This window comes from Garra rufa, chromosome 7, assembly GCF_049309525.1.
Source record: "Garra rufa chromosome 7, GarRuf1.0, whole genome shotgun sequence".
Lineage (NCBI taxonomy): Eukaryota > Metazoa > Chordata > Actinopteri > Cypriniformes > Cyprinidae > Garra > Garra rufa.
The window spans coordinates 23,142,728-23,160,227 of NC_133367.1; the positions used below are offsets into that span (position 1 = coordinate 23,142,728).

At 32.9% G+C, this 17,500-nt stretch overlaps 1 protein-coding gene across 1 annotated transcript in view; it reads right to left on the reverse strand.

The window, feature by feature from the left end:
* The window catches only part of LOC141338047 (low-density lipoprotein receptor-related protein 1B-like), a gene marked incomplete at its 3' end in the record, with an annotated part of 171,078 nt that overhangs the window by 38,260 nt on the left and 115,318 nt on the right, over positions 1–17,500 (reverse strand). Inside the window, exons 31-33 of the mRNA XM_073843617.1 lie at positions 14,602–14,718; positions 4,178–4,284; positions 3,951–4,098 (exon numbers count right to left, since the gene is read on the reverse strand). Of these exons, the coding sequence (XP_073699718.1) occupies positions 3,951–4,098; positions 4,178–4,284; positions 14,602–14,718 (372 nt within the window). The remainder of the gene's footprint in view (positions 1–3,950; positions 4,099–4,177; positions 4,285–14,601; positions 14,719–17,500) is intronic.

Consider the following 17,500-nt stretch of genomic DNA (forward strand, 5'->3'; position numbering starts at 1 on the left):
GCGGCTCTTCATAGTACAAATGGACGATGACCTAAAACAAACAGCAAAAGCAACCCAGGAGTTTATAAAGGTAAAAAAGGGGAATATTCTGCAATGGCCAAGTCAGTCTTCTGATTTCAAATTGATTGAGCATGCATTTCACTTGCTGAAGACAAAACTAAAGGCAGAAAGACCCACAAACCAACAACAACTGAAGTCAGCTGCAGTAAAGGCCTGGCAAAGCACCACAAAGGAGGAAACCCAGTCTATGGTGATGTCCATGAGTTCCAGACTTAAGACAGTCATTGCCTGCAAAGGATTCTCAACAAAATATTAAAAATGAACATTTTATTTATGATTATATTTATTTGTCCAATTACTTTTGAGCCCCTGAAAATGGGGGGTCTGTGTATAAAAATAGTTGTAATTCCTTAGCATTTTATGTTATATTTTTGTTCAACCCCTTGAATTAAAGCTTAAAGTCTGCGCTTCAGTTCAATCATTTTAAAACTATTCTAGTGGCATACAGAGCCGAAATTACTAAAAGTGTGTGTGTGTGTATATATATATATATATATATATATATATATGGACCTGACTGTATGTATATATATATATATATATATATATATATATATATATATATATATATATATATATATATATATATATATATATATATATTAGGGGTGGGCATAGATTAATTTTTTTAATCTAGATTAATCTAGATTAAATCTTGGAATTAATCTAGATTAATCTAGATTAAAATGGCTAATTTGAATTCTGCTGAAGGCATTCAGAATATGTGTGCTACCCAAATAATGACTTAAAGTCTTTGAGAATGGATTATAAAGCTCATAAAGCTGTTCTATGATAATTTGTTGATGAAAATAAATTATGTTCAATTAGATGTAGCCTACTTGTGTTTACTAACTAACTAACACTGAAATTATTTTTTCTCCCTATTAGATTGTGTTTTTTTAACGTCAACAGCTACCCAACCCATTACATGTTACACCGTACTTTTATTTTGACAGGTTGCCGTGAAGTTTCTGTGTCATACAGTATGATATGATGCTAGTTTTCTCAAATGAAACGGTAAAAGTGACACTCACAGCAGTTTGGGAGATTGAGTTTATCTGTTCATGTGAGATGAAAATGCCAAAAATTACCGGGAGCGTCTCGTGTGTTTCAGTATGCGTGTAGTAAAAGCTCGTCTCCGCAATGCATACATACAGCTAGGCAAACGGAACATATCGGATTCATATTAAAACGGTCTTTTTGCATTTCAGTTTTCACATACACTAGTCCATATCGCGATTTGAATTAAGTGACTGACCAACATTTGATTTATGAATCCAAAAAACGACGAATTTACGTGGCATTTCGCTATAGTAGATTCGGTTTTTATGAATGGAGGACGACGCGATCCCGTCTGTGTTTTGGCGGAGGAGACTTAAACGCGCGACCATATTCTACAGTCTTCGGTATACATCCGCGTTAAACTATCAAGGTGAAAGTCATCATAGCTTGCGTAGTTTAGACCCAGCTCCCAACCCAAATTTGAGAATAGATTAACGCCGATATTTTTTTTATCGCGCGATAAGAGTTTCACGTTAACGCAGCACGTTAACGCCGATAACGGCCCACCACTAATATATATATATATTAGGGGTGGGCATAGATTATTTTTTTTAATCTAGATTAAAATGGCTAATTTGAATTCTGCTGAAGGCATTTTCAGAATATGTGTGCTACCCAAATAATGACTAAAAGTAAGTCTTCGAGAACGGGCCAGGTGGCGCATTAGATCAGGCGCTCATCTTCTGTTTCCAAAATGCATCACAAACTGCTTTACAATTGCATTTACAACATAATTACCTATACAAACTTGTGTAACCAAGTACTTCTGCGCAAAAGGCTGCACGACGTGCGCGTTGCCGCTAAATACACAGACGCGCACCGGCATGGATATCTGCGTGCATAGTCTTCCATTAAACTGCGTTGCTTTTAGAAGCGTCAATTCAGTTGTTGCATATAGTTTAATGTCTGTATTTCGGGATTATCAAAGTAAATTATAACTCAAATTTGAGATTTTACTGGGGCACAGCAGATTTTCAGATTAAAAAGGGTCTAGCAACGCACGCACCTGCCCTGAAGCGGCTTCATAACTGCATCCATATTTGCGCGTCTCATTTGATGTGGTAATTTCACAGAAGTTGAAGACTCGTTCTCGCCCCCTACAGTGCAATTCGACTAGTATACATCATCCGCGCTAAAATATCAAGGTGAAAGTCATCATAGCTTGCGTAGTTTAGACCCAGCTCCCAACCCAAATTTGAGAATAGATTAACGGCAATATTTTTTTTATCGCCCGATAAGAATCTCACGTTAACGCAGCACGTTAACGCCGATAACGGCACACCACTAATATATATATATAATGATGTTAATAAAAATTGTATTTTATATATATTTACCGCTCAAAAGTTTGGGTTCTGTAAGATAATTAATGCTTTTTAAAGGAGACTTTTCTGCTCATCAAGGCTATGTTTATTTGAAAATACAGAAAAAAAAAGTAATATTGTGAAATGTTAATGCAATTTATAGTGTTTTTTTTACTTTTAATATACATTAAAATATAATTTACTCTGTGATGAAGAGCTAAATGCTGATTTATTATCAGTGTTGGAAATAGTTGTGCTGCTATTTTTTATTTATTTATTTTATTTTATTTTTTTGAACCTGTGATACTTTTTTCGGGATTCGGGATCAATAAAACGTAAAAATAAATAAATAAATAAAACAAACGTAACTGCATTTATTTAAAATAGAAAACTTTTGTAACAAACACCTCGTTCAAAGTTTGGGGTCAATATATTTTTTTTTTCTTTTTTTCTCTCTTTGAAAGAAATTAACACTTTTATTCAGCAAGGATTTCTATTTTGAATAAATGTTGTTCTTTTTAACTTTCTATTCATCAAAGAATCCTGAAAAAAGTATCACAAGATTCAAAACAAATATTAAGCAGTAATAAATTAGAATGATTTCTGAAGGATCCTTTGACACTGAAGACTGGAGTAATAATATTTAAAATATTTTAAAGTATATTAAAATAAAAACTGTTATTTTGAATTGCAGTAATATTTCATAATATTACTTTTTATGTATTATTGATCATATAAATTGAACTTTGAAGAGCATAAGAGACTTTTTTTCTTTTTTTTTAAATCTTACAGATCCCAAACTTTTGAACTGCAGTGAATATATATAAATTAAATTTTCATTTCATAAATGCATACATTCATACTGACTTGATTTTAAATTCTTGACTTCTTTTTGACTTCAAAGCTCTGGGGAGGAGCGTAGCTAGCTATTGATACCACAGAGAAAGTGAACATTGAAAATCCATCGCGAGTAAGTGGGTTTGCCATCTGTTCCTCAGGAATAGATGAAAAGGAAGATGAGAGGATGATATTTTGCCTCATATATATGCAGTGAAAGCATTACAGGTATTGCAAATAAGTACTTGCCACAAAAAGAAGACATACTTCTTTATAGCAACCTCTTTTAAAACAAACTGGGCCGGAGTGTTTGCAGGTGTACTCTACTTACATCAAGTGTACTTAAGCAGCAGTTTTAGACTCAAAGGAGACTAACGCTGAGGGAGGAATAAGCCATTTCCTAGAACGAACATTTAAATGCAGAAGATGACAAATGCGGGGTCATTTTGCTGTTAGTTTTAAGCGGTAGCAACTTAGTGGTTATAAATGATGGCAGCGTCAGGGTTTGAGGTCGTGCGGCGATCTTCAGTCACCATTGTGTAGTCGTAGGCCAGTGATTCGCGTTGGATAAAAGGTGTCCGCTCAGTGACATGTGATAATAGGAGTGCCGAGCTAGCTGTCTGGGAATGGCTTTGATCGTTTCCGGATCCGTTTGCATTATTTAAAGAGCGTTTGAAAGCAGCTAACCTGTCATGGCAGTGTTGGCAGGGCTGCAGTTGGCCTCGTCTTCCCCTGTTTTGCAGTCCTCCTGTCCATCACAGAGCCATTTGACTGAGATACAAAGATGATTCAGGCACTGGAACTGATCCTCGGAGCAGTGGCTCTCACAGCCTCTCTGAAAACAGACGTATGGGATATCAGCACTTGCAGAAATGTTTAGCAATGGTGCGATTGACGAATGTGGTGTTTAAAACCTCGTCTGAGTTATCGGTGCAGTCAAAGTCGCCGTCACAACGGAAACGCAAGGAGATGCACTCCCCGTTGGCGCAGATGAAATTTTTTGAGTTGCATGTTACTGGCTCTGAAAAGAGAAAAGAAGAGAGAGAAAAACATGGATGGATTCAGAATTTGGACTTCTTTTACTATTGGAAGCAAGGACTTTGAAAGCTGAGTACACTTTTGGCAACAAACAAATGGCTAAACAATGTGTCTTTGTATTGTTGTGAACAGATTGACACATCCAGACATTCCAAGGTAAGATCTGCCAGGAAGCCTAAAATATGTCATGGAGAAAATGTGAAAATGAGAAAATGAGAGTGAGAAAATCAGAAAAGGACAGATTGGACTGGCAAACAAATGACAGTAAAGATAAGACAGACAAAAAAAGGCAAAGTGAATAGAGAGACAAAGTACAAAAGACAGAAAAGTGTATGAAATAACGAAAGTAAATCAGACATATAAACAAACGAAACAAGCAAAACAAGCGAACAAATGAACGATAGAAAAACAAACTGAAGAGTAAATGAGCAAGCAAACAAAAAAACTGAGAACTGAAACAAATTTAATAAAAAACAAAATAACTAAACACAGACAAACTCATAAGATGTATAAAAAGTAAAAAAAAAAAGTGAAAGACAAAATGAAAGAGAAATGTGTATGAAATAACTAAAGAAAATCAGACATACAGAACAAACGAAACAAGCAAAACAAGCAAACAAAAGAATGACAGAAAAACAAACAGAACAGTTAATGAGTTAATAAATGAAAAGACAGAGCATTTAAACAAATTCAACAAAAAGCAAAAGAACAAAGACAGACAGACAGGTGGTCTAACAAGTGAATTACAGACGAAAACATCTGACACATAGACATATAGAACAAACGAAACAAGCAAACAAAAGAATGATGGAAAAACAAACTAGAGTAAATGAGCGAGCAAAAAAAAAAGACAGAATCGAAAGAAATTTAATAAAAAACTAAATAACTAAAGAAAGACAGACACATTTATAAGCAATTGCATTACAATATAAAAATATAAGTGAATAAGACAGAACGAAAGACAGAAATCTGTATGAAAAAATGAAGACAATCAGACATACAGAACAAACACAAAAAAACAAAAAACAAACAAACAAAAGAAAGACAGACAGCATAAACAAGTAAATAACAGACCAAAAAAAAAAAACATGCAATGGTAATATATAAATATAACTTTTGGCCTTTTTATTATTAAAAAACTAACTAGCAAGCCCAGCTGAGGAGACAAGAAGTAACTCAAAGGCAGTATAAAAGAAATTAACAAGCAAACAAACAATACAAAAGCAAGAAACAAACGAAATAAAAAAAGAAAGCAGAACAAACATGTAAAAATACACAAAAGTAAGAAAAACAAACAAATTAAAACTTAAGGAATGAAAATCACATCTATAAAACTGACAAACAACTGAAAGATTAAAGAACAAAAAAATCTAAGAATGAAAGAAACAAATGAATAGTAAACAAGTAACGCAAGTTTTGTAATCAGATTGCTTTTTGTAACTAGTAACTAATAAAGTATTCCTTTTAAATTTACAATCTGAGGTACTTTTTCAAATAAGTAACGCAAGTAACTTTGTTTTCCCATTTATTTACTCACACATATAAATATAACTTTTAGTCTTTTTATTATTAAAAAACAAACAAACAAGCAAGCCCAGATGAGATGACAAGAAGTAACTCAAACGTGGAATGAAATAAATTAACAAACAAACAAACAATTCAAAAGTAAACAAACAAAAGAACAAAAACATAGAAAATAAGCAAGCAAAAAAACACGCAAAACTAAGATAAGAAACTAACAAAAGCTTAAAAAATGAATAATACACCTAAAAAAGAAACAGATGATCAAGTAATGTGAGTTATGTAATCAGATTACTTTTTTCAAGTAACTGGTAAAGTAACGCATTACTTTCAAATTTAAAATGAAATATCTGAGTGACTTTCTCAAATTAGTAATGCAAGTTTTTTATTATCAAAAAACAAACAAGCAAGCCTAGCCGAGGTGTCAAAAAGTATTGATTACTTTCCATTAAAACGTAACACAATTAGTTACTTTTTCATGGAATAACAATATTGTCATGCATTACTTTCCCCAACACTGCGAATGAATGATTATAAAAAAATAAAGACAAGAAAAAGAAAAGATACACAAAAGAAACAAACAAACGCAAGAACAAAAGATACTAACAGAATGAACAAAGACAAAAAGAAACAAATGAAAGAACAAAGACAGAATTAACTAACTAAAGATACAAAAAGAAACACAGACAAAAGATTAAACAACAGAAGATATAGGCAGAAAGAAAGAAAGAAGGAGTACAGATTTCCTTGATCATAATAAGTGAGCGCTGCTGTGTCACTTCTCTAACTCTATTATCAGTCTCTCTGCATCTGGCTCCAGCGCTCCGCAGATTATCTGGCCTGACATCACGACTCCACGACCCAATGACAGCCTTTATATCCTCCCAGTGATGTTTCTGTGCGAGGCTCCCAAGGTGAATCCGACAGAGGAAAAGAAATCGAACCTCCGTCTGGTTTCACTCCCACCCAGCAAGTGAGCAAATATACCAGGCCATTATAGCAGAATGCACACACTAGATTAATCTGACCATATATGAGTCATATTCTCTCTCTTATCCAAGTAAAATCATACGAAAATAGAGCCTTTTGTACACAAATAGACTCTTCAGTAGCCTGTGTTGGTTAAGATTGTTAAAAACGAGCTCTAGGGAAATGCTGAATGCTGACACTGAATACATAACATGTTTGTATTAGTGTCTGGTGGGATGTAGATCAGTGAGGGATCCGTGAGCTTGCTTTTAATTGAAAGAGATGGAGAGATTGATAGTGAAAGAATAAGAGAGAGAGGAAAAAGGAGGTAGGGAGACTGAGAGGAGCAGGAACTGAATGTGAAATTCAACTGCACACAAGCTCACAGCTTATAAAATCTATCGTTGTGATGTGACAGCTGGAGAAACCTTCAAGACATTGTTGATTTTTAGTAAATAATGCTGAGCCAACAGCCGCTTTACACTGACATTGATTTGTTTTGAGTAGGTTGTGTACCCTCAAAAGTTTCAAATGAATAGCAATAGTAGCTTTAAGCGCAACCTTAAAGGAAAGGAAAGGAAGCTGGAAAGGACAGGATAGAAAATAAAAGGGAAAGGGAAGGAGAAAGTGAAGATGAACAGGAGGGACAAGAGGAACGACACAATTGGCAGACAAATGAAAGACAGACAAACAACAAGGACAAACAGAAGAACAAATGGCACAAGCACAAGACAAACTAAACAAGTGAATGAACTGACAAACGACTGAAAGAAACAAAGACGTTAAACCACAGACAGAACAAACAAACAAAAGACAGAAAAGAAGAAAAGCAAAGAACTAAGAAGTGAAAAACAAACATACAGAACCAACAAACAATTGATAAAAGGAATGACAGATAAAACAAGAGAAACAGAAAGCAAGAGTGAAGCAACAAATGAAAGGCAGACAAAATGAACAGATGGAGAAATTAAAGAATAAATGAAAAATTAAAGAACGAAAGAATGAGAAAATTAATTAGAAACATACATTTAAAGTAAATGGAAAGAAAAGAAATTAGAAAGAGTAGGAGGAGGGGAAAATGATGAAGGAAGAGGAATAGGAAGGGGAATGGAATGAGAAAGAGGAACAGGAAAGGGAAAGAAAAGGAAGAAAATCAAAGTATGGCAAAAGGAAAAAGGGAAAGGAAATGTAAAGTAAAAGGAAGTAAAGGAGAAACAAAGGGGAAGAGAATGGGGAAGATGATAAATGGCAGGAAGATGAAGGGGAAGAGGATGAGGTAGAGAAAGAGAAAAAGAAGAGGGTGAGAAAGAGAAAGAGGACAGGAGGGAGAAAAAAGTAAAACAGAGTGTGGGAAAAAAAGGAAATGAACAAGGGGAAGAGAAGAGGAAAGATGGGAATGAGGGATGAGGAAGAAAACAGGAAGAAAAAGTAACACAGGCAAAGGAAAAACTAAAGAAATAAAAAAGTAAAGTAAAAGGAAGTAAAGGAGAAACAAAGAGGAGGAGGAGGGAAAGATGGTGAAAGGGGAGCAAGAAAAGGAAGATTAAGAAAACGGGGAAATGAAAGGGAAACAAAAAGGAAAAGGAGAACGAAAAAAAACAAGTAAAACAGAGGGAAGGAAAAAGACATGAAACTGAAAAGTAAAGTAACAGGAAGTAGAGAAGAAACAAAAGAACAGAAGGGGAAGGTGGTGAATGGCAAAAAGAGGAAGAGGAAAGGGAGGGGGGGAGGGGAAGAGGAAAAGAAAAGAAGAGGAGAAAGGAAGAACAATTAAACAAAGGGAAGGGAAAAACAAATGAAAATGAAAAGTAAAGTAAAAGGAAATAAAGGAGAAACAAAGGGAAAGAGAAGGGGAATGGCAGGAAAAGGAAGAGGTAGAGGAAAGTGAAAACCAAAGGGAATAGAAAAAGAAAAGAAAATGAAAGGTAAAGTAAAGTAAAAGGAAGTATAGGGGAAACAAAGGGGAAGAGAAGGGGGAAATGGTGAACGGCAAGGAAAAGGAAAGCGAAACAGGAAAGAGGAGGAAAAAGAAGAAAAAGACAAGGAAAAGAATGGGAAGGGAAAACAAAGTAAAGTAACAGGAATTAAAAGAGAAGGGGGAAATGGTGAATGGCAGGAAAAGAGGAGGAGAAAGGGAATGAGGAAAAGGAAAGAAGAGGAAATAAAATAAGTAAAGTAAAACAAAGGAAAGGGGAAAACAGAGGGAGTAAAGAATTAAATAACAGTTAGTAAAGGAGAAACAAAGGGGAAGAGAAGGGGAAGATGGTGAATGGCAGGAAGGGGAAGATGAAAAGGAAGGGAAAGAGGAGGAAAAAGGCAAGTAAAGGGAAGTGAAAATCAAAGGAAATAAAAAGTAACAGAAAGTAAAGGAGAATCAAACAGGAATAGAAAGGGGAAGATAGTGAATGGCAGGAAGAGGAAAAAGAACAGGAAAAGGAAGAGGAAAGGAAAACAGCGAAAAAAGTAAAAAAAGAGAAGGGAAAAACAAAGGGAATGAAAAATAAAGTAACAACAAGTAAAGTCGAAACAAAGGGGAAGAGAAGAAGGGGAAGAACAAAGGAAGAGAGAAGGGAAGATGATGAACAGCAGGAAGAGGATGAGGAAAGGGAAAGTAGATAACAAAGGGGAAAAAAAGAAATGTAAAACAAAGTGAAGGGGAAAAAAGGAAATAAAAAGTAAAATAACAGGATGCAAAGGAATAAAAGGGGAAGAGATGGGGAAGATGGTGAATGCAGGAAGAGGAAATGGAAAGAGAATGAGGAAAGAGGTGGAAAAAGGAAGAAAATGAAACATAAAACAAAAGAAATATGGAAAAGGAAATTAAAAGTAAAGCAAAAAGAATTAAAGGAAGTGAAAGTGGAAAATAAAAGAGGAGGAATAAGGAAAAAATAGAAGAAGGGGAAGAACAAAGGAAGAGAGAAGGGGAAGATGATGAACAGCAGGAAGAGGATGAGGAAAGGGGAAGTAGATAACAAAGGGAAAAAAGAAATGTAAAACAAAGTGAATGGGAAAAAAGGAAATAAAAAGTAAAATAACAGGATGCAAAGGAATAAAAAAGGAAGAGATGGGGAAGATGGTGAATGCAGGAAGAGGAAATGGAAAGAGAATGAGGAAAGAGGTGGAAAAAGGAAGAAAAAGAAACATAAAACAAAAGAAAGATGGAAAAGGACATTAAAAGTAAAGCAAAAAGAATTAAAGGAAGTGAAAGTGGAAAATAAAAGAGGAGGAATAAGGAAAAAAGGAAAGTAAAACAAAGGGGAGGGAAAAACACAGGAAATGTAAAGTAACAGGAAGTAAAGGAGAAACAAAGGGGAAGAGAAGGGGAAGTTGAATAATAGCAGGAAGAGGAATATGAAGAGGAAAGGAAAGAAGAGGAAAAGGGAAGCAAAGACAAGTAAAACAAAGGGAATGGAAAAAAAAACTAAGGAAATGAAAAGTGAATTAGCAGGAAGTAAAGGAGAAAAAATGGGAAAAGAAAGTTGAAGATGGTAAACGGCGAGAAGAGGAAAGGAAATAAAAGAGGAAATGAAATAGGAGGAATAATAACAAAAAGGAAAGTAAAACAAAGGGGAGGGAAAAACAAAGGAAATGTACAGTAACAGGAAGTAAAGGAGAAACAAAGGGAAAGAGAAGGGGAAGTTAAATAATGCCAGGAAGAGGAATATGAAGAGGAAAGGAAAGAGGAAAAGAGAAGCAAAGGCAAGGAAATGGGAAATGAAAAGTGAATTAGCAGGAAGTAAAGGAGAAACAAATGGGAAAAGAAAGGGGAAGATGGTAAACGGCGAGAAAATGAAAGGAAATGAAATAGGAAAAGAGGGGAAAGGGAAAGGGGAGGGCAATAGGATGAACACTAGGAAGAAGAATGAGAAGGAAATGGAAAATATGGAAAAAAGTAAATACAAAGAAAAGGAAGAGTAAAAAAGTGAAAAAGTAAAAAAAAAACAGACAGGAAAGAAAAGCAACAGGAAGTGGAAAAAGAAATGAAAGAAGTATTAGCGAGGTGGAAACTACGCCACTGTGCTCTGCTTTCTGCTGCAAGCACAGTCTGACTTCCATCATGATCGCATTTTGAATAAATGATGGCCGCGGCTCTGTAATCTAGTAAATAAATGGTCCGAGCTCAAGCCACAGCACAAAGGATAAACAAACCAACATACACAGCCGTTTATCACGGGAGCCGATGCCGGGAGCAACAGGACGGCTGCCATTAAAACCAAATTGCAGATCAGGCTGAGAGATCGATTCTGCCATTCAGCAGGACACTTTCTCCGCTAACTGTCAATTACCGTCACAGGGCTGACAAAAAACACACAGCTGCACTCCAGCAGATGGTACTTAGCAACATCCCGAGAAGACAGGAAAAATACCTGTCTGCATTTCAAGAAAATTGATATAATCACTACTTGGGCGACACATAAACATCCAGAGCAATCAACACACAATCTCATTCTCACTGTGTGTTTCGCTCTTGTTTGAAAGTGTAAGGCTAGAGGGTGAAGACACAGTTGAAGTGTGATGAGATCCACTGGGCTTTAGGCGCTCTTTGACTAGTGGAGAACTTATTCTGTGCCTATATAATGACCTAGACATCAGGGGAAAATAGAGAATAAATATGGAGATTTGAGACAACTGTCACATAGAGAGTGATGAAGCACATTTGGACACTGCTTGAGACCCTTGTGCTCTTCAGAAAAAAATAAATAAATAAAAGGCGACTCAGTGTTAGCTTGTAAACCCCTCTCTGAGGATCTAACATCTATGTGGCACACACTGCGGAGCGTGATATCAATCCATTTTTTGTTCTTTTTTTAGAAACCCTGCTGTGCCTGTGTGTCTAGTTGTGTTAAGAGCCAAGTGTGATAAGAGGAACATATGAAAGCTGCATGTGCTTAAATGTCAAAGCTCTCAGATGTCAAAGACAAGAAGATTAGAGCATGATTACAGCATTAAACTAAACTAAACTACTGTAAAAGCACACATTGCACAGAAAACAAACTAAATGAAACAGCACAGAAAACTGAAACTAAACTAAATAATGAAACATGACAAGATGAAATTAAAACTAAAGAACAAAACATGGCACAGTGAAACTAAATAACAAAACAGAGCTAAACAAAACACGACTAAATGAAACAAAGCACAATGAAAATAAACAATTCAAGGCAATGAAACAAAACTGAACCAAACTAACTAAACAACATGCCACAATTATTTGATGTTATTTAATTTATTAAGCTAAATTAAATAACATCAAAATGAAACTTAACTAAACAATTGAGCATAGTTAAACTAAACAAAATCATAGCACAACTAAAACAAGCTAAACCACAAAATAGCGCAATGAAACTAAACAAAACTAAACCAAACAAACTTTACTAAACTGAACTAAACTAAGAAACAGCACAGTAAAACTAAATGAAGCAGAACAACTGACCTAAACAAAACTAAACCAAACAAATTAAACAACAAAATGGCACAATGACATTAAGCAATCCAGCACAATGAAACAAAACAAACAAACACAATACAACTAACCGTAATAACAGGCAAAACTAAATTAAGCAACAAAACGGCACAATGAAACTAAACTAAGCTAAACCAAACCAAACAAACTAAACTAAATAACAAAGCACAATTAAACTAAATAAAATTAAACGAAAGTAACTAAACGCAGCACAATGAAACAGCCAAAAATAAAATAAAATAAATAAAAAACAACATCACAAACAAAACACACTTAATCTTTAATCAAATAACAGAGCACAATCAAACTAAACAATTCAGGGCAGTAAAACAAAGCAAAACAACACAACAAAACAAAACTAAACTGAACAACAAAGTGCAATTAAACTAAATAACAGCACAATAAAACAAAACAAAACAAAACAAAAGTAACTAAACTACACGGCACAATGAAACTAGACAAAAGTAAACCAAACAAATGCAACACAGCACAATTAAACTAATCTAAACTGAACTAAAACAAAATAACAGCACAATACAACTAAACAAAATGAAACAAAAGTTAGTAAACACAGCACAATGAAACTAAACTAAACTAAACCAAACAATCTAAACAACAAAGCACAATTAAAAGAAATAACAGCACAATAAACCTAAAGAGAAACTGAAACAAAAGTAACTAAGCACGGCACAATGAAACTAAAAACTGAACTGAACTAAAACAAAATAACAGCACAATACAACTAAACAAAATGAAACAAAAGTAACTAAACTACACGGCACAATAAAACAATACAAAACTAAATCAAACAAATGAAACACAGCACAATGAAACTAAACTAAACTGAACTAAAACAAAACAGCACAATACAACTAAACAAAATGAAACAAAAGTAACTAAACACAGCGCAATGAAACTAAACAAAACTAAATTAAACAAACTAAACAATAAAAAGCACAATTAAAATAAATAACAGCACAATAGACCTAAAGTGAAAATAAACTAAAGTAACTAAAACAAACAAACGAAACACAGCACAATTAAACTAAACTGAACTAAAACAATATAACAGCACAATACAATCTAAACAAATCTAAACCAAACAAACTGAACTAAACAACAAAGCACAACTTATCTAAATAACAAAATTAAACAAAAGTAACTAAACTACACAGCAAAATGAAACTAAACAAAACTAAAACAAACCAAACAAATGAAACACAACACAATTTAACTAAACTGAACTAAAAAAATAGCAGCACAATACAATTAAACAAAATGAAACAAAAGTAACTAAACACAGCACAATGAAACTAAACAAAACTAAATTAAACAAACTAAACAATAAAAAGCACAATTAAAATAAATAACAGCACAATAAACCTAAAGTGAAAATAAACTAAAGTAACTAAAACAAACAAACGAAACACAGCACAATTAAACTAAACTGAACTAAAACAATATAACAGCACAATACAAACTAAACAAATCTAAACCAAACAAACTAAACTATGCAACAAAGCACAACGTATCTAAATGAAACAAAAGTAACTAAACTACATGGCAAAATGAAACTAGACAAACTAAACCAAACAAATGAAACACACCACAATTAAACTAAACTGAACTAAAAAAAATAGCAGCACAATACAACTAAACAAAATGAAACAAATGTAACTAAACACAACACAATCAAAATGAACAAATAACTAAACAAACTAATCACGGCACAATTGAGCAAATTTAACAGCACAATAAAACTAAAAATTAAACAAAATTAACTGAACAACATAGCACAATGAAACTAAACAAAACTAAACCAAATAAATGAAACTAAACCACAATAAACTAAACTGAAGTAAAATAAATGACACCACAATAAAACTAAACAGTGCAGCACAACTGAACTAAACTAAACAAAACTAACCAAACAGCACAAAATAACCCAATGATATTAAGCAATGCAACAAAACAAAAAACAAAACAAAACAGTGAATCACAATGAAACTAAACTAAACAACAGCACAATGAAACTAAACAACAAAACAGCACAATAAAAACTAAACAAAACTAAATAACACAATAAACAAAATGAAACCAAACAAACTAAATAACAGCACAATAAAACTAAACAATGCAGCACAACTAAACTAAACCAAGCCACGATAAAACACATTTTTGTGTTTGTTGAATTTTCATACAACAATTCATCTGAACTCCACTTAACCAATAAAGAAGACGTGTTGCTGTCACCGACAGCATCATCTACAGAGGACGTTTTTGTTTAACTATTCACTGTATACCGTTGTAGAAGTTAAATATGAGATTAAATGCAGAATCACATACTGCAGTTCTCCTCGTCCGAATTGTCGCTGCAGTCGCTCTGGCCGTCACACCTCCAGTGGTCCGGTATGCAGTTGTTGTCCTTGCAGCGAAATTCATGCGGCCCACATGTCTTTTCATCTGCATACACAAACAAACAAAGCATTCATTTGAATTTCCTTATTGATATTACTGCGTAAAACAAACAGGGATCCTGAGCTCTAAGATAAACTCAACTATAACATGTTTTACTTAAATCAAAAGCCATTTTTTACATTACATTCAGACTTTAAAACACTTATTAAAATATTTCATAGAAAACAAGGATACTAATCCCGTGATGGTCACTTTTTTAAGTATATTGTAAGTACTATGCACTATTTTTTGTTTAATTGTTTAACTAGGGTTGGTATAGTAATATTTTACCAGTAAATGTTTACCAATGTTTCATTTTTCCAGCAAATGCACTGGCCAGTAATTGCAGCTACAATAAAACTAAACAAAATGAAACAGAAGTAACTAAACAACACAGCACAACAAAACTAAACTAAACAAAAACAAACAAACTAAATAGCAAAGCACAACTAAACTAAAACATGGCACAATGAACAAACAAAAAGAAACAAAAGTAACTAAACAAAACAGCACAACAAATCAAAACAAAACCAAACAAACTTATTAAAGAACAATTAAACTAAACAAAATAAAAGTAACTGAACAAAACAAAACAAAACAAAACAACAAAACTAAATAGCAAAGCACAACTAGACTAAACAACAGCACAATGAAAATAAACAAAATGAAACAAAAACAGCACAACAAAACTAAAAACTAAACCAAACAAAATGAAACCAAACTAAACACATAATGATGAAACTAAACGAAAGTACCTTAACAAAACAGCACAACAAAACTAAACAAAATGAAACCAAACAAATAACACAACACAAATAAACTAAATAACAGCACAATGAAACTAAACAAAACCAAACCAAACAAACTAAATAAAGCACAATTACACTAAATAACAGCACAATAATACTAAACAAAATGAAACCAAACCAACTGAAATTTTTTTTAAAAAGCACAATTAAAACTAAATAGCAGAACAATGAAACAAAACAATTAAACAAAAGTAACTAAACAAAAAACACATAATGATGAAACTAAACGAAAGTACCTTAACAAAACAGCACAACAAAACTAAACAAAATGAAACCAAACAAATAACACAACACAAATAAACTAAATAACAGCACAATGAAACTAAACAAAACCAAACCAAACAAACTAAATAAAGCACAATTACATTAAATAACAGCACAATAATACTAAACAAAATGAAACCAAACCAACTGAAAAAAAAAATTAAAAGCACAATTAAAACTAAATAGCAGAACAATGAAACAAAACAATTAAACAAAAGTAACTAAACAAAAAGCACAAAAAAGCTAAACTAAACAAAACCAAACAAACTAAATAGCAAAGCACAACTAAACTAAATAACGACACAATGAACAAACTAAATGAAACAAAAGTAACTAAACAAAACAGCACAACAAAACTAAACAAAACCAAACAAACTAAATAAAGCACAATTAAACTAAAAACAACACAACACAAAAAAACTAAATAGCAAAGCACAACTAGACTAAACAACAGCACAATGCAAATAAACAAAATGAAACAACAGCACAACAAAACTAAAAACTAAACCAACCAAAATGAAACCAAACTAAACACATAATGATGAAATTAAACAAAAGTTAACAGTTAAAACTTAACAAAACAGCACAAAAAAACCCAAACCAAACAAACTATAACACAACACAAACTAAATAACAGCACAATGAAACTAAACAAAATGAAACCAAACAAACTAAATAAAGCACAATTAACTATATAACAGAACAATGAAAATAAACAAAATGAAATAAAAGTATTATAAAATAAAAGCAAACAAACTATAACATTACACAATTAAACAAAATAACAGCACAACAAAACTAAACAAAATGAAACAAAAAAAAAACTAAAATAACGACAATTAAAACTAAATAACAAAACAATGAAAATAAACAAAATGAAATGAAAGTAACTAAACAAAACAGCACAACAAAACTAAACAAAACATAACCAAACAAATTATAACACAACACAATTAAACGAAATAACAGCACAATAAAAACTAAACAAAATGAAACCAAACCAACTAAATAAACACAACACAACACAATTAAACTAAATAACATAATCCATAAAACTAAACAAAACCAAACAAACTAAATAAAGCACATCTAAACTAAATAAGACAATGAAACTAAACAAAGTGAAAGAAAAATAACTAAACAAAACACCACAATAAAACTAAATAACCATTTTAACTGTAAATTTACCACATTTTATTAATAAAAACACTTAGCAATTTGCTTAGCAATTTTTGTTTAACAATGAATCTAAACAATGAAACTGAACAAAGACTAAACTGAACTAAAATAAAAACTAAAACTAAACATGGCAAACTAAAGAACAAAGAAATTACACTAGGTAAACTTTTAAAACACTTAAATTGTTTGATTACAAATATAATAACCATATTAATAACTCCGCTATGTTGATGGTTTTTACTTTATTTTAAGGTACAAACAATATTTTTGTAGTTACATTTTTGTATTATATTAATATTTTACCAATAAATGCTTTTTTTTTTCCTAGAAACTGCACTTGCCTCATTTTAACCTTAAATTGAACATATCCGCAGAATCCCACAAGACTGAATCAAAGACACAATGGTGTGAATCACATTCTCCTTGCTCTGAAATAATCAACATGCTAATCCGAGCTGATTTGAGTACAGGAAATCAGAAATGCAATTTCCCCTCATCTGAATGTCGCTGACGACTAATCCAACTATCATGAGAGA